Source organism: Anguilla rostrata, chromosome 4 (genome assembly GCF_018555375.3).
Source record: "Anguilla rostrata isolate EN2019 chromosome 4, ASM1855537v3, whole genome shotgun sequence".
Classification (NCBI taxonomy): domain Eukaryota; kingdom Metazoa; phylum Chordata; class Actinopteri; order Anguilliformes; family Anguillidae; genus Anguilla; species Anguilla rostrata.
In genome coordinates, this window is record NC_057936.1 from 39,791,821 (window position 1) to 39,817,430 (window position 25,610).

At 42.2% G+C, this 25,610-nt stretch overlaps 1 protein-coding gene across 1 annotated transcript in view; it reads right to left on the minus strand.

Moving 5' to 3' along the window:
- Positions 1 to 413: 413 nt before the first annotated feature.
- slc7a14b (solute carrier family 7 member 14b) overlaps positions 414 to 25,610 on the minus strand; it is a 34,080-nt gene continuing 8,883 nt past the window's right edge. Inside the window, exons 2-8 of the mRNA XM_064332620.1 lie at positions 17,211 to 17,865; positions 11,265 to 11,501; positions 6,748 to 6,965; positions 6,207 to 6,353; positions 3,308 to 3,516; positions 2,055 to 2,932; positions 414 to 1,710 (exon numbers count right to left, since the gene is read on the minus strand). Of these exons, the coding sequence (XP_064188690.1) occupies positions 1,358 to 1,710; positions 2,055 to 2,932; positions 3,308 to 3,516; positions 6,207 to 6,353; positions 6,748 to 6,965; positions 11,265 to 11,501; positions 17,211 to 17,517 (2,349 nt within the window). The 5' untranslated portion in view covers positions 17,518 to 17,865 and the 3' untranslated portion in view covers positions 414 to 1,357. The remainder of the gene's footprint in view (positions 1,711 to 2,054; positions 2,933 to 3,307; positions 3,517 to 6,206; positions 6,354 to 6,747; positions 6,966 to 11,264; positions 11,502 to 17,210; positions 17,866 to 25,610) is intronic.

The window sequence follows — 25,610 nt, forward strand, 5'->3', positions numbered from 1 at the left end:
CTCACACAGGAAGGTGTCATCTTCAGGTTCACCTCACACCAACAATGATGTCACTGCATGTCTGAAGACCCTGCAAAGTACACCTGACCTTTTACATGGCCTTGGCCTGACTTCAAAGGCACCTGGGGGACATTCTGAGAAGAATACCCACAATAAAGTGTATGGCTGGCCAAAACATAATTGACCAACTAAACCCATGAACCAGTTATATTAAATTGTAGCTTATTTTGTCATATATAACTAGCATTCTAATGCAGTCAATGAACTGGAAAAACAGCTTCAAGGCTACAGAAGGCTACACCCTATAATCAGCCTCTTATGTACAAACAGCATCCAACACCAAACACACTGAACAAAAGAATAAAAGATACAATATAAGCAAGGCCGAAAGATGTTTACACACATGGTGGGGCATCTGGCTAAGCTTCCTAGTGTTGATGAATGAAAATCAATACTCTGGAAGGGAACAACCAGAGGAATACTTGGGGCATATACTCTTTGAGCATTGACGCAGACTCAGTACAGAAACCAGAGAGTATGCTCTTCTATTCCATCTGTCTGGACACACAAAGCCAGCTAAGATGTGGTACAATGAAATACAGTAGACTCTGCAACTCTCCAGGAACAGGGCTAGCCACTCCTATTCAAGAGTCCGGTAAATTTTTGTAAAGTAAGGAACAGAACATCCATCACCACCAGTACTGTCCTTAGACGTGCCTATTTATAAGCATTCATACGATGCATCAAATCATTTCAGCTTGAACGGTTGAGACGGACCTTTCGATTATACTACTGGCTGGGTTAAACTGCATAAGTTGTGGCACTGATGAGAAATTAACATTGCAGAAGACACAACTGGTGCACAACTTATTTCTCACAAAAATCCATAGCCACCTGAAGAGGGTGAGAGAGAGAGAGGGAGAATGGAAAGAAGGGAAAGTACCTCCTGGTGTCATAGGAAAGAAGCATGCTTCAGGAAGCATCCTGAATATGTAATGGAAATAACTGCCTTCAGCAGCATAGTTGGGTGCATTTCCAGCAATGTTTCTTTTTTCAAATGAATATTTTTCAGAAACAGGACACCCTGTGCATTGATCTTAAATGACAGGTTTCCTGTGCAAGCCATTATTTTAGAATTTTTGCCCCAGAGAAGATGGTCATCTAAAACAACACATTAAGTGTCAAGTCACCTCAACCAAATGAAGCTGTCTACTAAAATCATAAATAAAATAACCAAATAAGGACATAGGAAGGATAAAATACAGGGAAAAGAAAGAGAGAAAGAATGGTAGAAGAAGCTAACAGGAAGATAACATTCTAGACTCAAGGGCCTTGGTAAAAACATTTATCCAAAGAGTCATTCAGGTGAGTAGTCCATCTCATCGTCTGCGACCAGGGCCTCAAAACCCTTTTTGGTTTTGCCTTTGCTTTTGGTTCTCTTGCCCTGTGAGGAGGTTCTGTTGTCGTCCAGCTCGTCGGGTGCAGGAGGTTGCTGGTACTGGTATTGGTACTGGCAACCCCTCTCCTCAGGGGCATTCCAACCCTGGTACTGGCTCCCGTCGTCCTGCGGGTATAGGTCTTCGTCCATGGCAAAGCTGTCATCCACACCTGCGTCGTAGCGTTGGTAGGTGCTAGCGTGAGCCTCCTCCTCTTTGGCCGTGATCTCCAGGGTGCTGTTCCACATGCCATAACCAAAGTAGATCAGCAGGCCTGTGGGACACAGACACATATTACATGTACACACTTGTAGTATGTACACACACAGTAAACACAAATACACACGTGCGAAAGGGCTGTTTCAGTCTCCCATACACTGTCCACAACATGCCATGACCGATGTTGTGAGCTTTTGGCTTCTCTGTTACAAACAGCAAATATGTAATAATACTGTAATATAATGATACAATAAACGTGTAGCTGAACCAATGATCTGACTGACATTTTAATTTGATTTAAATTTCTCTTATGTTTTATGATCTTTGATTTGGCAAACGCTCCCACAATCACTCAGTCTGTCTGGGTAGAGTGAGCGTTGAGAAGGAACACTCACTCACCCACAAAGCACCAGACAGCGAATCGGATCCAGGTAATACTGGAGAGCTTGAGCATGAGGTAAATGTTGACGAGCATGGCGGAGGCGGGGACGAAGGGCACGCATGGCGCCATGTATGGCAGCTTCTTGGGGTTCTCGGGCTGCTGCAGGATGATGAAGATCAGGGCGGCCATCAGCGCCACCATGAAGGCCACCAGCAGCACCGCCCACCAGCTGCTCCTGGAGATGTGCTGGGCTCCGAAGATGACGAAGGAGCAGAAGAGCGCAATGAGGACAAAGAGGAGCATGACGCAGGTGGTGACGGTGCGGCCTGTGGCGGCCGTGGGCCGGTCCATCTTGCCGGGCAGGCCCAGGCGGATGCGCAGGGTGTAGTATCGGGGCCCCAGGAGCTTCTTCAGCTTCATGACGTAGACGCTCTCCGACTCATCCGCCTCGATGCCGGAGCCCATCTCCACCGTGCCGTAGTTGGGGTGGCCGGGGGCATAGGCCGACTTGTCTGGCTTTCCGATTAGCATCTCGTTGTCGCCCAGTGAGGGCAGGTTCTTGGCGCCGCAGGTGTTGTTGGGCGGGCCCCCGTACTCCTCGCCCTCGCTGGCAGGGGAGCAGGCGTCCTTCTCGCACTCGGCCAGCACGCCCTCCTTCTTCTTGCCGCCCTCCTCGGTCAGGAAGTCGACGAAGCCGTGGATGTCGCTCTCGGGCTGGTAGCGCAGGAGGAGGACGCAGACGGACACCAGGGTGTACGCCAGGAGGGTGCCGATAGACATCATCTCGATCAGGTCCCGCAGGCTGACCAGCAAGGCCAGCAGGGATGCCAGGAACCCCGAAACCACACAGGCCACCGCTGGTGTCTCTGTGTACGTGCTCACATGGGCCAGGAATCTGAGAGAAATACGCACACACATAAACAACTACATGCACTCACATACAAATATACATACAGGTACATACGTAGAGAGCCAACTACACCACTACTTTTCCAAGGGCCATAGGGTCTTTCATGATTTTAGTTAATAGTGCCAAAGCATCGCACCTTCTACAGCACAGGGATCATAATTGGTCAAAAGCTATAGAGAGATACAGATCAGAGACAAAACCTGGGTTTTGGAAAGACTTGTGCTTAACATTCTTCTTCATATTCATTTTTGCAAAATCTCAACTGAGCAGAAGGGGAAATTTCTTTAACTGCGCCAGCATATCCCAAGATGCTCTCTGTCTTTTCCTGGGTGGACGAGGGGCGTGGTCACGGGCTCTCACCTGAAAAGCAGGCCGTCCCCCGCCATGGCGTAGATGATTCGGGGCATGGGGAATAGGGAGCCCAGCAGGCTGACGGTCAGCCCTGCGATGGAGCCAACGGCCACAATGTACTTGGCCGCTTGGAACCCATGCACCACGAACATCTCCATCAGTGGCGCGTCACCATCGATGTCGTTATAGGGAACCATCAGGGTTAGGATAACGCTGACCTGTGGGGCGTTGGTTTGTGATCTGTCTGGTCCATCAAGCAGTACACACCCCCGGCACCTGGAACCCCCCCCTCCCCCACCCCAAAACTCCTCAAAACCAATCCCCTTACATCTGATTATTATTATCATGGTTCCCATTCTACTGTAATGCTTTTAATCTTTATGGTTGACTTTTAAATCAGGTTTTAAGGATATATGATTTCAAGAAGACACATATAAATCACATATAAGCACACGTTTTCCCGCAGTTATAGCAAAATTCCCATCATTGTGCCATTGTGAAGATGACATCATCTATGTGCAGTTAATGTACCAATGTGAACACACTTGCCAATCCGTGCAGTGAATATGAGCCACCACTAAATTCTGGGGGTGGGTACAAGCCAGGGGATTGATAAACCGTGTTCCTGGTGACATCAAACCAGTGAGCTAACAATAAAAATACAAACATTTTACTTGCAGGAAAAGATTTACATTTTTCATTGAAGAAATTTTCAATGACCTTTCAAGAACATTGCTGTATCTGACAACTTTTATTTTCTTTTACATCCTTCCAGGAAGAATGAATTTTTAGGGCCCAGAGGATTATTATTATTATTATTATTATTATTATTATTATTATTATTATTATTATTATTATTATTATTATTATTAATCCTCTATTTCCATTAATAAATAACATGTATTGTTTTTAATATGTACAATTATATTACTTATATAAAAAGATAAGATCAATATTTTATTTAAAAACTCCCACATACGTAAAAAAAAATATCTTCTGTTCTGTGGCTGTTTGAAAACCATGCAGCAGCCTGTGTTGAGCGAAATGATGTAGACATATGCACACACAAAGTTATTGTTGTTGTTATTTTCTTTTAGCAAATTACTTGGGGAAATGGCTTTGGTGTTACTGTTATAGCAAAAGAGAGAGGGTACCAAATCCAGATTGTGATATGGGGTCAAAGCTTATCCTCTGATGTCTGGGTGGATTAGCATCTTAAAAACACCAGTCACAGGGCAGAGCTATTACCCACAATCCACCCCTCTATGAATCAGTGTCAAATAGAGAGGCGTAAGACATAAACATGGTGCAATTTCCTGAGAAAGGAACCCTAAATGTTCTGCTGCTTTGAGAGCCATTAAACCAGATGGTCACTGCACAGAAATTGTCAATTCATTGAGTGGGTCAACTGTACACATTGTACACATACGTAGACATACGTGACAAAATTTGAGAAAAGTGCCATTTTAAATGCACTGGCTAAAAAATCCATTAAAGTTTCAATAGCGCATATTTTAATGCACTTCTACAAAAATAAAAATTTCCATCATAAGCTTCAACAACATAAATTAAAAAACATGGTTAGATCATTATCATTATCTGCAAAAAAATCATTATCTGCAATAAATCAATAGAAATACTCTTTGTAATTGACCATTTAAATTCAGAGAGTTATTGATGCAACATCGTTCTCTCATAAATTTGGGGCTAAAAATAAATGTGTGCCTCTCTCTCCAGTTGCTGCTCAATTGCTGTGTTTCAGTAACAGAGAAACAAAAGGGGTCTTGTATCTGTCAGTCTATCATTTGACTGGTTTGTCTGTTGTTTTTGCAAACAACAGACAAACAGGGTAGGTTTTCATCGCTGTGCCTGCATTTTCTGTCCATACATCTTTCTCTGAACTAGCTCTGTTTCTCATCTGGTTTTCTATAAAATAGGGCTGACATGACTAAATCTACAGAAGGAATTCTGTTAAAGATGAAGGAGGACTACAATAGGTCAAAATGAGGACAATGTCTGCACTACCCAATGCACATTGATTTATGCAATGTTTGAAGGCAGTGGAAAGCATTTGCTTAGTGACAGGAAAGACAGTTACGCTCAAATCAGAGGGTTCAGTTAGAACTGAAACAAGACCAGGTCAAAACCTATTATATGGCTGGACCGGCTGGCCAATGGTGTAACTTCATAACTCGGCCGACCAATGGTGTAACTTCATCACTCACTCAGTCACAGACATTCGCGTTTGTAGGGCTGGCCCTGCTGTTGCGGTCCAGCCAAAAATTGTAAAGTGCTGGTAAACATTGTATACTTTTCCAAAATTTTTCAATTTTTTACACTGGATGCTGAAATTTTGCAGATTGTGGAAGGCCTTGTGTTGTGAGGGTAAGTAAGTAAAAAAAAAAATAATAATAATAATTTATACCAGAAACAGGGATGACCTTCTTCTCGTGATTTTTCTCCTTCTTCTTCTCCTAATTATTCTTATTATTATTAATATTATTGTATTATAAAAAAACAGTCCACATACACAACTAAATATTTTTCATTGGAAGCAATTACCCAATTACCTCACTCAGCTGTACAACAGCAGCACCTCACCTGGGCCTTGAACCCACAACCTCTTCCCATTCCATTATTTCAAAGCAAAGACAAAATGTTGCAAGAAAGGGAGGAGTGAACAGAAGTAGTGACTAACATGGCATGCGCCTGAGGAGAGTGTGTGCCTGCCTGCGTTCTACTGAAAACACGGATGCGATGAGCTTGGCATGCAAACAGAACTGAGCTTTCTACATTGGTAGAGAATAAGGGTGAGAAAAAGTAAACTAGCAAGAGAAGCTGAGCTCTGAACATGAAATGTGGAGGAGATCTTGGTCATGTCTGGCAGCAGTGGCTGCTGGGTACTCACGGAGACATAAGCCGTCAGGCAGGTCACCAGGGAGGCGGTGATGGCGTAGGGTATGGAAGTGTTGGGACTCTTGGCTTCCTCGCCTGTAGTGGCGATGATGTCAAACCCGATGAAGGCATAGAAGCAGGTGGCAGCACCTTGCATGACCTACAGACGTTGAAAAAGTATAGTAAAAAAGCCGATATGACTACATCATCTAAGGTGGTAAAATTCCAGGAAGTTAGTGCTGATAATGTGATCCATGTTTAAGTACCAGTGGTTATAATGGATATGGTCAATTCCTTAATCCGGCCATAATAACATGCAACACTCAGCATTGAGCATTAAAAGACCATCTGATCTGCATTAATTTTTTGGGAATGTCATGATAGTTATGCGCATCAGTAAGTAACATGGATCTGTTGAGGGTTTCAAATGCCATTCAATGGGCCAACATCCCCAGATAAGGGAACTAATCACACTCCTGCAGGAGAATGGCTGGTGGGGTGACATCACTTCCCATTTGAACAGCCGATGGACTACCTCACGTAACAGTGCTTACCCCAGACCAGCCATAAGGCAGAAACCTGCCATTGTCCCAATTGGATCCACTGACGAAGAAGAGGCCGGCCACCATCATGAAGACCCACACCACCAGGTTGATGACGTTCAGCACGTTGTTGAACCCCACAGAGTTCTTCACCCCCAGGGCTACGATCACTGTCACCAGGATGGCAATAACCAGGGCCAGGAGGTCCGGGTACGACTCCTCACCCTTCCCTGATAGAAAATGAGACAATGAAACATGAGGCATGGAACATGGCCAATCAGATAGGAGAGCACACCAGGAACATAGCACGTCACACACACACACATGCACACACTCATATGCACACATATGCTCACAAAAAAACTACACACAGACTGATTCTCTCTCCCTCACAAAAACTGCATGCATGTATGCACGCACAGACATATAGAAAGGCATTTACCTTCTCTGACTTGCAGAGCACATATAGAAACATATTTTACTAGTATATATTTATTTGCTTAGCTGAAGAAATTTAGGTTAAGAGCTCATGGGGGTACAGCATAGTTCAACACCTGGGAATTGAACCTGCAACCTCTGAGTTACTCGTATCTACACTTGGTTGCCATGAAAATATTTGCTGCCTGAGGATAACCCCCCTAGGGAGATGTCTTCCAGATTTTAAACCATCCAGGAGAAGGGATCTGTTCTGCATTATTTTGATATATGAAAGAGGTACTGTATTTTTAGATTGAAGGAGTTGCCTGAGTTAACCCTGTTAAGAAAGCCCATGTTTATGACTCCCATTTCATGCATTCCTGTGTATTAATGCACATTATTCTGCTATTTGGGACAAAAATAAGACCCAGCTGTGGAGGGAGGTGCCCTTCTGATTTGATGATTGTTTCGTCCTTTCCAGCAGGAAAAGGAAGCGATGACTTGCTGACACCTGGGGGCAGCAGTCACATGATTTCCCTCACTTTCCCCTTGGGACACACATACACACAAACATACGCACACACATGCACATACACACACACACACACACACACACACCCAAACACACACACACACACACACACACACACCCACACACACACACAGGTGAGCCAAAACATAAAACAAAGCATCCAGAACCCATGAACATGGGCTAGTCTGCTACATGTTAGCTGTAGAATAGTCAGCTTCACCCATGTGTGAATTGTATTTTAACTGGTGGAAGGTAGTATTTGGCTTATTTGAACAGAAATTACTAAACAAAATCTGTTGGCGAGGGAAGGGGAGCATTTATAGTCTTCATCCAACAACTGATCCAGGACAATCTTACCACCCCTCGGGTAGAAAAACCCAACCATTTTATATCAAAGAGAGAAGCTGGTCCAGTATCAGTAAAAACAACCTCCATCCCCTCAACCAGTCAAAACCTATTTACTACAGCAAATTAGTCATAAAATTGAAATAACACACTGTAAATCAAATTGAATAATCACTCCTCTGGCCTAAGGCTCTCTATGTTCAGCTGTTCAGGTACTGCCAAAGGTTCTGGCTCCAACACCCAGCATCATGCACTGAACAGAAATAGCTTCAAAACAACACATTCACAGCCGTGCTGAATATTCACAAAGAGCAGACACTAATGAGCCGGAGCCCAGATCTCTCTCTGAGCAGAGGCTTACAGGCAGCATGCCAAAGCACATCGCTTTCATTTCGGTTTTCTTTCGACCATGCTCGCAACGGAGCCTGAAATTTAAAAAAAGAAAAAGAAAAACTGAATTTCCCAGGAGAGGGATTTTCTTTTTGAGAAAAATGATTTTGGGAAAAAAAAGAAAGACTCATTACTTACTGTGACAAAGCAACATTACCACTTGTAGTCACAGACCTCCCCGAAGACCGGAAAAAAACCATTACTGGGAGGTAGTGCCATTTCCCAGTGCCAGGCATGTCCGTGCACAGACAGTCAAAGCTTTTATTACGGTAAACGAGCAGCATCTGTTTTCCTCTACTGCCAGAAGCCGCCGCCAGCAAGGCCACGCACAGAATGTGCAGGCATTTTGGCCCCCTCGCATAGCTTCTGCGTAAACATATGCAGCTGTATTTTGTATACATTTCCCGCCATCGTCCCACTTCTTTTGATGACTGATTTATTAAAACCAAGTTATGGTGATGCTTGAAATTTGAGCCTCCTCAGCTGTTCTTCCTCTACGCCACCACCCCCCCGCCCCCCCTTTGAACCCAGGCTGTCCCAGACTTAAATACACGCACATACCCTCCCACATATGTGCACTGCATAGGACAAGTAGTGATTCTGTCACAGAAGCAGACCAAGATGCAGTAGTTATAACACATGCATCCAAGTGCAAGAGAACTGTGCTCTTCCTTTATAAAGAGGACATTCAAACAGGACTGTAATGCCATCCAGCTATATATACATACAGCTACATCCTGCCACAACCAGTCCCACAGCAGGTCATAGGTCAGGGGTCACAGGTTACTCCTGCACTCCTGTATAGTGGAGGACATGCAAAATTGAGTTGGGTTGAGGGCTTTCAGGGCTTGGCTCTGTGTTGTGTGCAGAGCAGGCAGAAAGGTTTCTTGGGGGAGACTAACCAATTTTAATCTCCATGACAATGCAGCGTCATCTCCCTGCCCTCCACTCCTTTTATTCAGCTTTTAGTTTCCCCTCATGTTCTTCTCCATTTCTCATGTGCACACCATTTCCCTTTTCTTTCTCTCTTCCTTCTTCTCATCTATTTCTCTCATTCCCTCCAGGGACATTGACATGGCTTCTACCCTTTATGCAGCTGCTACATGTGTTTCCCAGACAAACAGGGAGATGCAGTGAGCTCAAGATTTCCTCAAATGCCATTGCAGCTCAGCAATAATTATGGAGGCAATAAATAATGGTGTCTGTGACCATCATTCCATTTATTACTTATATATATATATATATATATTTTTTTTTTCATTTTCTTTTGATGTTCTGTGATCACCAAAATGAAATTTGCACTATTGTATTTGTGAGGAAAAAAAAAAGAGAAATCTAAACTATGACCCATGGGCCCCTGGATCTCTTCAAGCAGTGATTCAAAATCTTAGACAATTCTGTTCACTGTAGAAAGCATGCTTGACTCTGAATGTTTTTGTCGCATAACTGGTATTGTGTTGCAAAACAAGGGGTGTGTTTTCCAGGATGGATGGGCTAAGGGTCGAATATGACTCATCCCCCATTGTCTCGCAGCTCACAGAGAGCGTCACAGAAGAATTAGTCGTGATTTAAGTGCCTGTGGAATGCACTTTTTCATCACAAGGCCAGGCCAGGAGAAGGCCAGGCTGCTGTCAGGAGAGCAAATACGACACAGCATTACAAACATTTAGCAGACAATGCTCTCCAGAGAAACTTACAAAAGGGGAGAACATCAGTGTTAGTCTCAGGAATACAAAACTGTGATATCACCAACAAGACACAGAAGGCCCATTTACAATCAATATGTGTAAAGTTAGCAAAACAAACAATTTGTCCTGTGAACAAAAGAAAGTGTCGCTACGAAGCTCACCTCTCTTTACACCTAACCTTTATACCTATAAAATCACCATCCAAATAAAAAAATCAAAAAGAAAGAAGCAGGATGGTATGAATGGGTGCAATCTGAAAATGTGGGTCTTCAGGGGTGTCACAATAGCTTGAAGTCTGTGGGAACATTTCCTGCAGATGGGCATAGAGGCACTTTTTCTAGACAAAATATTTGACAAGGAGAATGATTTTAATAGAGCCAAGTCTTAAAAAGGACAGATTTCTGGGGAGACCATGTGGTGCATTCCCTAGGGCAGCTGACTCAACCTATAAACAATTCCCCTGTGCCACTAGGGGGTCGTTTTTCTGTCACAGCACTTTCTGTACTGTGATATCATCTCTGTCTATAACCCTCAGTCTACTTTGCTGTTTGATTCAAGTGAAAGGTCATGACGATGAGGAGGGCAGGAGTGTCCTCTCTCCTTCAACAAAAGATTTAAAAATAGATTCCAGGAGAAGAGATATTGTAATAGAACAGCTGTTCTGAAAGAATGTTTGAGCAATTATTCATAGAAAGAAGAATTGTATTTCACTGAGAGATTCTGGGTGTGAATTCATTATTAAAAAGCAGAGATTCTGAGGGAATGCAGCTGGGTATTCCTAGAGAGGCATACCAACGGCTTGTTTGTGCTTGCACCTTGAAATCAACATTCCTTCAGACCTACCAACCCTGGTGAGGTAACTGTGTAATAACTGCTTTAATGTTCAGTACATTTAAATTCCATATTTGAACCCGTCTGGGTTTGCATTTTGAATCAGGGGAAGTTTGCAGGAAATATAAATTCTTGTTAAGTGTGTCCTGTGGGGGAGAAAGTATGAAAACGCCTGCATTAAGTTACATACACTAGTGTTTGCTGTTCAGTGCTGTAAGAAGGCACACTCAAGGGCAATGTTCAGATCCAAGCCCCTACTGGGCATTTACTCGAGGGCGGTGTTTAGATCCAGACCCTGGGGCATCATCTTGTCCCCATTCACTCACCCAGGCCGTTGAGGGTTCCAATGTTGTTGATCATGAAGCGACTGATGGTGTGGTTGGCCAGGGAGTCAAACATGCTGCTGAGTGCACTGGCCCCCGCCGCTGTGCCAATCAGGTACTCCAGGATGAGGTTCCAGCCAATGAAGAAAGCCACAAACTCGCCCACGGTCACGTAGCTATAGGTGTAGGCTGAGCCTGTAGTCTTAGGCACACGCACGCCGAACTCCGCGTAACACACTCCTGCAGGTGGGTGTGTGGGAGGGGGGGGGCAGGGGGGTTCAGGAAGGAAGTGAGACATGTTAAGGCGGTGCTGTCTGTAGGCTTTAGTCTAAATTCATAAAAAACAGTTATTCATTTAAAAACAGCATTTCATCATAGGATAAGATGCTGATTGACAACCAAAGAGGTTCAGTGCCTCTTTACAAATTATTACGTAAATAGGGCAATAGAGCCAAATGGCTGTGGGGCAGATGAACTTCTAAGGTTCTTATATTTTAATAACTAAAATAATTATGGCAATATACTGTATCAAACTTGCTTTTAGTTCTTCCTAAAATCACAAGTTGAACTATAGGCTATGCTATATTTTTGTTATTTTTTCTGTTGCAATAAATGACAGGAGGGGCTCGCTGAACTTGATCCTGGGATTCTACTGTGTGAGCTTGTCTTCCCTCTAGCACATTTTTCAGCAAAAGTTATGGAAAACAGAACATGTAAGGGCTGCCTGGTGCTATATGCTTCTCTGTATGCTTCTCCAAGACCTTCTGAACCGGCATTGTAGTAATGAGTCCAATCATTTGATATTGGTAGAAAAACAGAGAATGTAAAAAAAGAACCAATATTTCTGCATCTCTAAGATTTTTTCTTTAACGTTTCCACGTTTTAACTGTATTTAGGGTTTTCACAATACCATTCACATTGTCTTTGTTTTCTTCAGGCAGGTGGCAGTTTCAGTAAATAGGTGTCCACACTTTCTGCGCTTCAATAGGAGTCTTCTCCAGTTACCTCTGTCTGTTAATCAGTCAATATAACTAATATAACCTCTGTCCAGGAGTAGCCACAGACAATTTCACTCCAATTACTTGAGAGCAGATGCCATTGATTAGCAATTGTTAGAGAACCCATGTTATACATTTAAACATAATGTGGCCTTAGACAGGGGTTCATTGTTAATGGCTGATTCACACTAGATATCAATTACCCCTGTGGAATGACATTACGGCTGGAGAGCATGCCAGCACACACAGAGGGAGATGGTTTGGGCAGCTCTGATTGGCTCTGCAGGTGAGCCTGCAATACCTCTACAGTATCATGCTGATTATCAAGTACAGAGTTCGACTGAATTTCTATGATTTTGGGTAATGCTTTACATAAAAGCTCCTATTTCTAATGACTGAATTATCTTAATTTACTGCAGTGTCACTGAAGTAGAAACACCCACTCGTTACAAACAACAGCCTCTATTACACTACGTTACTAGCATGTTACAGAAATGGACTTTCATGACATACATTGGTGTTATACATTGGTGTAAATGCAAAATAAGCAGGTTAATAATGTGCCACTATTGCCATTAGAGGCTTCCAAATGCTTCAAATGAACTGGTTCATATGACACGTTGCCTGCCCAAGTTGGACATTGTTGTTGCTCGTTCATTTTCAGAAGTAGCTAAACTTGAAGGAGGGGAAAGAAACTGTCCGTCATAGAGAGCGGTGTGTTTTTATTTACGTGTGATTGGAATGAGCCTTGTGTGTTTTTATAATTGTGACACAGTCATACAAATGTGCATAACGGCGAACACACCCAGTTCATATTCAAAGGTGTTCATGTGAGCGATGTAGTTGCAGTAAGCTTCTTCTTCTCATTCTTCTTCTTCTTCTTCTGAGGTTTACTTCTGGTTGTCAAACAACCTTTGAGAATTTGCAGACCACCTGAAACCCTACCCTTTGCACACCAGGCCAAAGTGGACGTGGACTTTTTACAGTTACAAATTTTGGACACAGACCCCCCCCTAACCAAACGTTGCTCTCCGACGTTCTGAACAGCAGTCTGATTGAACCATGTAGAAGCCTTAAGACTGAACCGTTTCTTGGGTAATTCGTGGGACTTTAATATAAAGCATTCCAAATTTCATAAGCAAAACCAGGTACAGTTAAGGCAATGATCTGTTTCTTTTGGCAGCAAAAGTCAGTTCACCAGAATGGAATAAACAGGTCTCCTAAACCTGGGATGAGTACGGATATAATGCCCCTATGTGGCTTGCTGACATGTTCATCCACAAAATACACAGGTAGAATGACAATTGCTGCTTCAATAACTGATGTCATCAGCTGACATCAATAACTAGCAATAATAGAAATAGCTAACTCGTAACTAGTTTATTAGGACTAATAATTATTCCAAAGGAACTGAACCACCGCCCCACGCCCCCACCCCAAAAAATAAAAATAATAATAATAATAATAATAATAATAATAATAATAAATAAATAAATAAATAAACAAATAAATAAATCAGGGAAATACATTAGCCCATCTAAGGCCTTCCTGTCGATTTAATAAAAGGATACTTTGAGGTAGAAGCAATCTAAACCCTTGTGTTAGGAAACAAAGAGCCTGGTGCACTGAGAGATGGTTATCAGCCTACATCTGGCCTGAAGGAACGTACATTTTAAATAGTGTTTATGCAGCTGTGGACAAACTACTGCCTCCACTGAGTAAGTCTCTGTTGCAGGGGTGCTATGTGAATGGGTCCAGTGTGGGGGCAGGTTATTGTTTTAGCTCAGCTCTATGACACTGGATTCAACTACTTAACTAATACTAGTCTTCAATCAAGACCTTGATAAGTAGATTCATGTGTCAGTGCTGGGCTGGACAAAAATCTTCACCCACACTGGTTCTTTTCAGATAGCATTGGACACCCCTGGTCTATAAATAACATTTGTACAGGCACCGAGCCTCTGCAGAATCTAGAGACAAAATATTTATCATCTTTAAAGTGCCTCTACATTGTCTCTATAGACACTGTGTTGACAGCCAGTATAGCCTACAAGACAACGCTGCAGGGTCTATACACACAGTCGCTATCCGCTTGTTAAGTCTGATGTCACGTGTGACGTATTGCCATTTCCGGGTCCAAATGCTCCTTCAGATCCCAAACCTGTGTACCATTTCACGATCACTTCCTTCTTTAGTGAGGCACCAATAATATCAATGCGCTACAAAATCCAGCATTCTAAAGCAGTTAAAACAGCAACATTATTCTTTCGATTTTTAATTGTTGTTACGTCCCCTCCCTTTTTCAGTGTCCAATTTCGCACTAGAGAGTATGCACATGACGTCACAGTAGGTGGAAGTCACTGCGGTTACACCCACTGAGTGGCAGAAAGACTACTGAGTGATAGCGTTAGCGGTCAGCTTGAATGCCGTGAAAACACATCTAAAATGGGAAAGAGCTGTTGTGCGATTGACTGTACAAATAGATTCAACAAGAAATCGGAGCTATCTTTTTTTACAGACTGCGGAAAGCTAAAGAAAAGAGAAGCAAATGGATTGCTGCAATTCGCCGAAACAACTGGAATCCAGGCACCAAAACGTGGATTTGCGGTTGTCATTTTGTGTCAGGTATGTTGGATTTTTGGGTAAAATCATACCTTAAATTATGTAGGCTACTGTATTGACTACTCATCAATTAAATATTTAGCGTCTTTAATTTATATTCTGTGTAACTGTAAAGTTTTTGTCAGCATTTATTAAAAAAACATTCATGATGATGAGCCTTGTGTTCTACAAACAAAGGGGGGGTGGTTAGATAGTATTAGCTAGCCAAGCATATAAATTATTAAGGTATGATTTTACCCAAAAATCCAACATACCTGACACAAAATAACAAACGCAAATCCACGTTTCAGTGCCTGGATTCGAGTTGTTTCTGCGAATTGCAGCGATGCATCGCTTCTCTTTTCTTTAGCTTTCGGCAGTCTGTAAAAAGATAGCTCCGATTTCTTGTTGAATGTCCATGGACTACTGTTTCTTTGGTAAGTTGTAAGGATCACTGTCGAGGCCAACTGCCTATAATTTAAGCAGATAATCGTTTGTTTTACTCCCGGTTTTGCAGTTTTCTATACTAAAGGCAGCCATGTGGCAGCATTTTTTGCCACCAGTCCCGACTGAGGGGGCTTATTCCGGTGGGAAAGTGACGTCAATGCATACCCTCTATAGATGGAAACACTGAATTACGGTTCTTGTTACTTCATTTAGGGATGCCAACCATCCCACAAAATACGGAATCGTCCCTTATTTGGACAGTAGAATAGGTGTTCCGTATTTAACTCATGGCTACAGGACGCATTTTCATCTGTATCTTTGTGAACGATTCTGTTTGTAGTAACCGTTGTTTTGAATACAATTCAATAGTTAGCTAGCTAGCTAGCCGGCATAACAAGCATGCTGAGACCATTCTGACCTAAAACCAAGAATTTTAATATTGGCTAGGTGACAAGTGATGGCGAACCTATCATAAAGCTAGCTGGCATTCAAAACCCGTTTCAGGGGGGCTTAGAAAGACATTACGTCTACACTGCACGCACACCATTTAAAAAGCAAGACAGAGCTAGGGAGATTCATTTGATTGAGTTAATGGTTTCATGCAGTTTTCTTAAATAATGTATGGCAAAGTGACCAAAATTGGTGCTAATTGTATGGTATAAATCAAGAAGGAACTATTTTTTCTTGATAGAATCGTTGGTTTCATAGAATTAACGACTAGAGGTTTTTGCTTAACAACGGTGCAAATAGTAAAACTACCATTATTTTCCAATAATGGGACAGCCCGTCGTGGTTTATTCCCTTCATATAATACAGTGGGAATATATGGTAGCAGGTGTACAGTAATGATAAACTGTAATGTAGACAGGTTGTGCACTAATGTACATGCATAATGAGAACTGATAAGGAGAGGTAGGATGTAAACAGCTAGCTAACGTTAGCACCCACTGGCACCAAACTTTGTTTTTCTTAATTTGTTTAAGAATTGTAACTTAATTATCAACTGCAGCCATTTCCTCTTCTCTTTCTCATTGCAAGGAAAGCAGTAAAATGACAACTGAATAGTTTTTTTGGACTCAGATCTTTTCAAACATCAAGGGACACAGCACTGCGGCATGTTGAAAAGACGAAAGCCTCAGCCAAGGCAGTACCCAGAAACAGTATTATCGGAAGGTTGATACGTCACGGCTTAACAAGCGGATAGTCTCTAAAATGTCTCTGTGGAGGTCCATAGAGATAGTGTGCCTAAAGAAACAGCATGGACAGTCTCTAAAGTGTCTCTGCAGGGCCTCTAGAGTCTCTCTTGAACAGAAGTGGCTCATGCACATCTCTCCAGATGGTGTGTATAACGTTCCTTTAAGGTGGTTGACACATGATCTGAGCTTTGCCAGAAGGCACCACACAGCGGTCATGAGCTCTCCTCCTTTCACCAGGCAGAGAGGTAGCGAGTGTCACTTTTTCCAGAAATGGAAATTCAACCCCGCCTGTGAGACTCGGATCAGGTTTGAGATCGAAAGCCACACAGAGGGAGACCTACTGATATATTGAAGAGAGATGCAGCCACCCAGTGGCACTGCAGCTATGGGCCTGTGTTCAGTGGTATTCTCACACCTGTAATGAATATGAATCTATAGCTGGAATTGCATTGTAGCAAATATACAGGAAGCACTAAAAACTAGCTGGTTGCAAAATACTGTAACTGTGGGTTTAGCGGACTGGGAGGCAAACTACAACGTACAGTATTATTCTTGTTGCAACACCGCGTCCAGGTTGCAAGGTTAACAATGTTTCAAAAAGGTTGTGAGAATGTTGCGTGAGCATTGTAAGTGCTAGTAAGCAAACAGGAAGCCCTTCTTTGGAAGGAGGAAGTGGAAACGGCGGTAGGGGTTGGTAGGGGAATCACCTGAGAGAATAGAGGCCACCGCTGCAATGATGAAGGACATGATAACCCCGGGGCCTGCCATCTCCTTGGCGACGAGCCCGGAAACCACGTACATGCCAGTGCCAACGCAGCTGCCCACGCCTAGGGACACCAGGTCCACAGTGGTCAGAACCCGTGCCAGCTTGGTGCCATGTGGGCCAGTCCCACCCCCGCCTCCATCCAGCATGGACTCAACAGGCTTGGTCCGCAGGATGCGAGAGTGGAAGGCGTACCATGTCGACTCCCACTGGACCCGACGGGGGTCCAGTTTGGCAAAGACTGCGCTCATCTTGGGAGGGGCTACCCTAGAGTCACAAGGCTAAATCCTGGGTAGGGGCAGAGAAGGGGAAGGTAGGCAAACGTAGGCAGGTGGAAGAGGGGATGCTTTGTCTCTCTGTGTTAGGCAAGGCCTTGGTGGGGTTGGGGGAGGGAGGAACCCACTACCCAATGTTGTGACTGAAGGCTGGATGGGAGTGGCAGAAAAAGGGATTTATCACTCTCCTTCTCTCCCTCCCTCTCTCTCTTGCTCTCTCTAGCCCTCACTCTCTCGCTCTATTTTTCTCCACTCCTCACAGACAGTCCATGACAGCTTCTGTCCTCATCTCAGTAGAGGTTTCGTGGCTCAAGGATGCTAGTCCTGCAACCAGAAAAAAAACAGAATGAGAAAAGATTAGTGGGGTGGCAGAGTGGTTGTACTGATTAATAAGTTGAGCCTGTAGCCTAAAGCCCGCAGATACAATCCGTAGAAGGGACATTGCTGTTATACGATTGAGTAAGGCATGAAACCTGAATGGCTTCAGTTAATATCGGCTTCACACAAAAAAATTTGCAAGCTGCTGTCAGCTAATCGAACAAATATTGCCAAATGACCTGCTCCTGTGTGTTCTGTGCTAATTGGGCCATGGTTTGAGAAACGCCTGGACTGTCGATTCAAGATAGTAAAAAATAAGACTTAGACTCTCTGCAGGCACACAGGAGCAACAGGAATGAATTGAGCTTCAGGAACTTGCTTTTCTAGCCAAAACATACTGGGAATTGGCTCCAATTGTACTCAAAGCTTGGAAGAGGCAGGTCTGGTAGTGGTGTTATTATCACAGTTGTGGTTAGAGAGAGAGAGAGAGAAAAGAGAGAGAGAGAGCTGCAGTTCATGCTGCATCCAGAAGACGAGTTCCCTGAGACAGGAACACTAACTGTGGATAAATTCACTGCTATTTAGGGGAACTAATTATGAGAGCTCGGAACCCCAGTGCTTCTTCTCTGCCTTTCCCAGGGCCAGATTCAAAGGATTCTATGAAATTGGAAGGCGATTTGAGTTGGGACCAATTTAGTGGCCAATCTGTTCAGTGTCATATGAATTCACCTGTTTTACAGATGCTGACAAACTTCAATATATTTAAAGAAGCAGACATTTTTTAATTTTGTTAACCAATAGATATTGGTGTATTATTACACGGTCACACATTTGTTTTGTTTTCTTTCATTTTATTTTTCCTTCTTGTCTATTATAATTAATAGAGTACTTCTTTAGTAGTATTAATATGATTGATTTATTACCTGACATTATTATTAAGAATGATTGATATATGTTTTCATTTAAAACTGAAATATAAGTTCACAGTAAGTGTTCACATTATGATGAAGTCCTTGGAAGACTTGCACACGTCCTTAAGCATTTTTGGCTAAGTCAAAGTCATTTTCTGAGCAGATATTCAGGCCTGCCATATATACCTGCTGACCGCTGATATAGTTTTTCAGTCCTTATTTTGTTTCTATTTGACCATCATGATGAAAGGGCATGCTTCTGGCTTTCCCTGTGGAAGGCTTGCATGTTGAAAAGAGGGACAAATTGATTATTCAATACTGAAGCTGCAAGCCACTTTGGAAAAGGTGTTTATCACCCTATACTTTGAACATTTTGAATGAACAAAAGCGCATTATATGCTTCCAGTTATTTTCAGATGAGCTTTAATCTGGATCCGGGTGGCCACTTTATAGAACTATTTTGCAAAATCACAGCAGGCTTTGACACTTCTCAATGTAACTTGAGCAAGTCCATATCAAAGGTTCTGCCATATACACTCACATAAAGACAAGATTGTGGAGTACAAAAACTGAAAAGCAGACTGTCATCAATTGAAAAAACAGAGACATTAAACATTTAATAATAGCAACACTAGTTTTTTTTTATTTATTTTAAAAGAGACTGGGGATTTGCTACAATTGGTGTGAAGTGGAGGCTGGCAAATCCTAATTGTGAGTGAAATATTAGACAAATAAAGAGGACCATAAAACTAATCATTTGATAGTTTCAGGAAGAAACTATCAAATGATTAGTCCTGCATAGCAGGAATGGACCAATTTCTCAAATGAAAGACCCCATGAAAGTGACTCATCATTATCATCACTACCCTACTGTTGCAGTAGTGAACATATCAGAATGTGTCAAGAAAGCATCTTTGAAGAGCAATAGTCCCAAAAATTAGTTATTTTTCCCATGGGATTGAAATATGTGAGGAGAAACAGTGAAACCACAACATGGTTCCAAATAAATTTAAGCATCACAATAATCACTTAAGCATCAGTTAAGAATAGTAATTCGGAAAAAAAAAACTTTGTCATCAGAGTTGCTCTTACACAGGTGTGGGGTTGCCATGGCATCCGGCCTCTCATTAGACGACAAAGATAAAAAATGAAAGGATTTTGAAGTAGTGTTACTGGGGAGGAGAGTGGGTGGCATTTGAGCTCCAATAAAAAACACTGTGGAGCCATGCTCTGGGAAAAACATGCATGACAGGCTTTCATTTTCAACAAGCTTCTGCTTTCGGAAGAGGTCCACTGAAGGAGGCAAACTGCCAGACACAGGCAAAGCTAAAAGCTCCAACATCACTACATCCTGCTAACAGAAGACTGATGCTGAAAAGGAGGAGTCATTCAGGCTTGAACAGGAAAATCACAAGTATTGAAGTGTCCGTGCATGTACTGATTTTTGTTTGGGTTTCACATCTCCTGTTTCTTTTTGACCTTTTCTCTCCTCCTTTCTCTTTGCTCCTCCATTTCCTCTACGCTTAATCACTTCCCACAACGGCTTTCTTTCCTCTACTTAATCATACCAGCCTCTCACCGACACAAATGTAATCACAGAGAAAGAGAGAGAGTGTTGAGAGACATATAATGCACAGTGTGCAGAGATAGTGACTGGAGAAAGAGGAAAGGGAAAAGGTAGAGAGACCATACAGGAACAAGAGGAAATGAGAGAGAGTATGACAGAAAGGGAGAAAGAGAGAGAGAGCCCACAGACCCAGAAACAACCACAGGGCCTCTCTTTCTGTCCTGTAAACTGTCACTTCCCCAGGTTCTGTAAGTGTCAACACCAGATTCTACACAGCACAGTTCTGTTAAATCTGGAGACAGAGCCCCAGTTTGAAGAGAGGTGTGGTTCTCCTGTCAGAGTGGCCTCTAAACCAGGAACATTTTCTTCTGCAAACAGGAAGTGCTATCATTGCTTTGCTGTTCCATCCATCTGATCATTGCCTGACTCTATAGCATGCATGTAGAACAATAGCAAAGCAGCTGTTTCTTTATTGAGGTTTTGTCCCTTTTCATACGCACAGGGGGTCGGGGAGGGAGTAACTGTACAAACAAAGCTGAAGGAAAAAAGAGAAAAGAATAGGCTTGAACAAAGGAGAAGAGAGGAACAACAAAAACCTAGAAAATATGAGTGTACATTTGGGCGGGACTGGGTATGACAGGTGGACAGTTTCTTAGACATAGAAACACTACTCCCTCTTGGTCGTCAGAGAGTTATGGGAATGGGGATGTTGTGTCATTGTGGGTTGGGTTTTGATGGATGCCTGATCAGACTTGTTGTGACCTCAATCGTCCTCTGTCATCCTGATATATTTCCAGGAAGCTGGATATTTTCAGTCGCCCTATAAGACTGGGGTGATACAGCCTCAGCATCAGGATCATTCCACACCTCTACTTGACTACGTGTATATTCAAGCCTTCATGATTGCACACCATTTGCACCCAAACAACAGTGGTATTGTGAACCTATGGCCATTGTGTGGAGTATTGTCCCTTTACTTTTGTATGTCAGGGTTCATTAAGATGCTGAAAGAAAATCTACCAGCAACAAGTTAAATCACTTGCAGTGGCAGTAATGCTATTCTAGTGTCCAGCATTAATAATGATGAAAGAAAGCAACAAATCTTGAAGGAGGAAGGGTTGCCCAGAGCAATCTCGCTACACCAACAGTCAGAAATGCAGGAGGGCTATGGATATTATGGATAGAGGGAGCTCTCTGAAAAAAGGGGTTTTTCTCCCTTTCAAGAGTTTTTGCAACAATAATTATTTTTAGGAATTGTTATTTACATCCATGCTAGGTGATTTGTGTAGGAATTACAGTCTTTTTTATATGTCATCTCCTTGTGTTAGCAGACCATAAGTAATTGAACAAATGAACATAATCTTAAATAAAGTCATCATATCTAGTACGTGGTTGCAAATCCTTCACATTCCATGGCTGACTAAAGTCAGCGATCCATAGACATGATGCTGGATGTCTTCCCTGGTGATGCTTTGCCAGGCCTGAACTGCAACCATCTTTGGTCCCTATTTGTTTCAGGTGCTTTGTGCCTTCAGTCTTGTCTTCAGCAAGTGAAACACATGTCAATTTGGATTTAGGTTGGGTAATTAATTTGGCCAGCCAAGAACATTACAGTTTTTGGCCCTGAAAAACTCCTTAATTGCTTTAGCAGTATGTTTGGACTCAATGTCTCGCTGGAAGGCAAAGCACCATCCAACAAATTTTGAGGCATTTGTTTGAATTGGGGCAGATAAGACATGAGAATTCATCCTGCTGCTGCTGTCAGCAGTCACATCATAATAAAGAGAAGTGAGCCAGTTCCAGTGGCAGCCCAAGCCATAACACTACCAACACCATGTTTCACAGATTGGGATGTTTTGGTTTCTTTCTTTCTCCAAACTTTCCTCTTTCCATCACTTTTGTACAGGTAAATACTAATTTCATCCGTCCGTAAGACTTTTTTCAGGGATAAAATTTTTTATGTATTTTATAGCAACCTCTCATCTAGCATCTAGCAGTTCTGTTGTTGAAGCTTGGTTTACATCTTGCAGTGAACCATTTGAGGTTATGCTAGTATAGTCTTCTCTTTATGGTAGTCTTTAACACATCTATGCCTACATCCTGGAGAGTGTTCTTGATCTGTTTTACAGTTGCAAAGGGGTTTTTATTCACAATTGAAAGTATTGTCTTTGAGATTTTCCCCACCATCTCCTCCCCTCTTTCACTGTATAATATCCCAATATACAACATGAAACTGCATTCAGGGTTTCTGCTAAACAGAGGCATCACTTTGAGTATCCACTTGTAATGTGACAAATTTCCTGTAATTTCCTACACTCAAAAGGATAAAAGATAACATAAAACCATAGAACACTTCTTCATATTACTGGTAAATAATATCAATTTCAAGTATTCCAATTATTCTGTGGCATTTTGATAAAGTAACAGCATTTCTCTCTAAAGCTACCCTCTGCTTTCAAAGGATAACAGGAACCATAGAACATAACTTCATATTGCAGAAAAGTAATAACAAAATTAAATATTTCCAAGTATTTCTCCATATGTTGAACTCTACCATATGACTCTAATGCATGGCTGAGTGTATGCAATAAGGTGGCACAGTGGAATGGCTGTCCATGAAAGGGACAGGATGTACATCACTGTTTATCACTGATACTACTACACTACTACACTGAACTTCAGGAGACACCTTCCAGCAAGAAATTAAGCTGCAAACATTTCACAAACCAAGGTAATGTCTAAAAAGTTTTAGTACGTTTTTCCTTGTGCATTTCTGTATCTAGTTAAATTATTATCTAACAGAGCATTTTTATGATTGGCTAAGCCTCCTGAGCAGAGAAAGAGTAGAAAGTGACACATATTAATTTAAGGTTTTTGTCTCTAGGGGTTGATCATAATCAAAATAATTGATTATTCAAAGTGAATGGTAAGAATTTGGGGGGTAATGCCACCCCCCCCCCCCTAGATTCGGCCCTGGGGGACATACAGTACTGATCCACACCACATGTGCAATTTGAGAAATCCTGCCTCCTTTCCAAAGTAGAAGCAGAGTGCATATTTATTTTGGGCCAAACAATACCACAACATTTATGGTGCAGGCTCTACACGTTGTCAGCAGCAGTGTTTAAAAAACAAGACATATTACTCCACAAGCCTTTTTATTATGATTCATAACACTACTGTTTGATGTACCTTTCATCAAGTTTTTTTTACTGTTTCTCTTTTTTCTGGCAAGCATAGGGCCTATCACAAATACCATACTGTTCATTTGTTCCATTTTTAATCACAAGTGTCTATCTGCTGGCGTCACAGACAGATCAGTAAATCTTTAAAACAGCCTCAGGCCTTTGTGTATATAAATCTGCAGGACATTGTGCTGTTCCAGACAGCACGCTGAAAGGATGTATATGCTGGAGAGATCAGCCTGGTGTATTTTATTTTAGAATCACACCTGTGAAGACAGATGATAGACTTACAGCTAAATAGCAACTACGGTCCCAGGTCATTGCTTCACCTTGTGACGCAAGAGCAGGACTCTGTGTAGTCAGACTCTAAATTTGGTAGCACATTCATGTTTTATCAGTGACTTCTAACCAAGTGCCTTTTTACTTTTTTTCATTATAAAGCGCAACATATTATAATCAATCATTTTGTTTAGCCACTTAATACTCTCTCTCATTTGTTCCCCCGTTTGCTGCTGATGTGGCAGGCTGATACAGTTTGGTCTTTTTTCCATGATTCCTGTGCTGTTCTCCAGAAAGGCAGGGGTGGGGCATCAACAGTGCAGTCATTAAAAACAGACCCGTGTGTACAGCTGGATAGGGAGAATGGCTATTTATATAAAGAAATTGAGTCATGGGTTATATCTCTTAAAGGAGGAGTACAGGGCATGTTCTATCTTTTTTCATTTCTTTGTGGTCAAATATTGTACAACCAGCTTGCAGAGAGCCTGAGTAAGTGGATTTCCAGGGTGTGGGGGGGTGGGGGTGGGGGGTTGGGTGTATTTCCCCTTCAATTTAAGAGACTGGGTACAAAGTGCATATCCTCCTGAGACCCCGGCTGAAAAAAAATCTAAACATTTTTTGACATTTCACAAGTGTCTTGGATGGCAAAAACATGCTGATGATCAAATATTTGAGAAAATACCTTTTTTTTTACATGTTTCTTGAAATTAAGACCAGAGACTCAAAATGAATTGCTGGATCTGGGTCTGTTGAGGGTATAATGGTAAATTACATTACATTTTTTGTTACTTTTTTGGTGGGATGGGGGGCCTTTAAAAATACCTCTCATCTTCTCTATCAGGTTTGATGGGAATTTTCGAAAGTCTCTGTTGCGATTTATTGGGTTTCTTGTTGATTCTGTCTTTCTTAACCTCCCAATAGCATTTTGTCGGTTTCAGGATTCTGCAGTTTTTGATGTGTGGTGCGCATCTTATGGCTCCGGTGAGGTCAGCAAAAGAGAGGTTGAAAAATGAGAAATCAGACTGCTCATTACATCATTCCCAGAGCTGCAGAGGCCCACATGATGTCAACAGGAAAATATCACCCACGAACACCAATTATGCAACATTCTGGATTCAGAAAGAGTTCACCCGGAAAAAAAAAAAAAACACAAAACACATTTTCAGCAATCTTGCAGTGTTTCCCCTCTTTTGCTTTTTGTTAGTTTTTCTGCAGTGCCATCACAGCACAGCCATTAGCCGGGGGAGTTATGTGTTTTTTCGGGATCGTCTGGACATTTTAAATTAGCATTATATATTAAGCATTTAGCAGACGCTCTTATCCAGAATGACTAACACTACTTCCATTTTCAGATAGCATCCATTTATGCAGCTAGATACAATATGTACCGAAGCAATTGAAGTTAAGTACCCAGCTCAAGAGTGCATTGCCTGGTAATCACATCTGCAAGCCTAGTTTCCAAATCACTATGACACACTACTGCTCATGGACAGAGAAGCAGAATACATTTTAATTGTTGTCATTTCCATCAGCATGCACAGGCTACGAACCCAGAGAAAGATGCCTCTCCACAGCAGGCAAGGCTGCCATGTCCCTCACTATTTACTCAAGATCCACAACAGATAAAAGGCAAACAAGACCAAGAGTCCTTTTCCAGTGCTTCAATAATTACCAGGACATGTTCACCTGAATGAACTACAAATACATTTTCCCAGAGAGGGGGAGTAGGGAGTAAACCTCCAGTGAGAGGATTCTGAAGGCCAAAATCTTTAGGGATTTGGGGGTTTGCATAAGTACATTGGATACTGG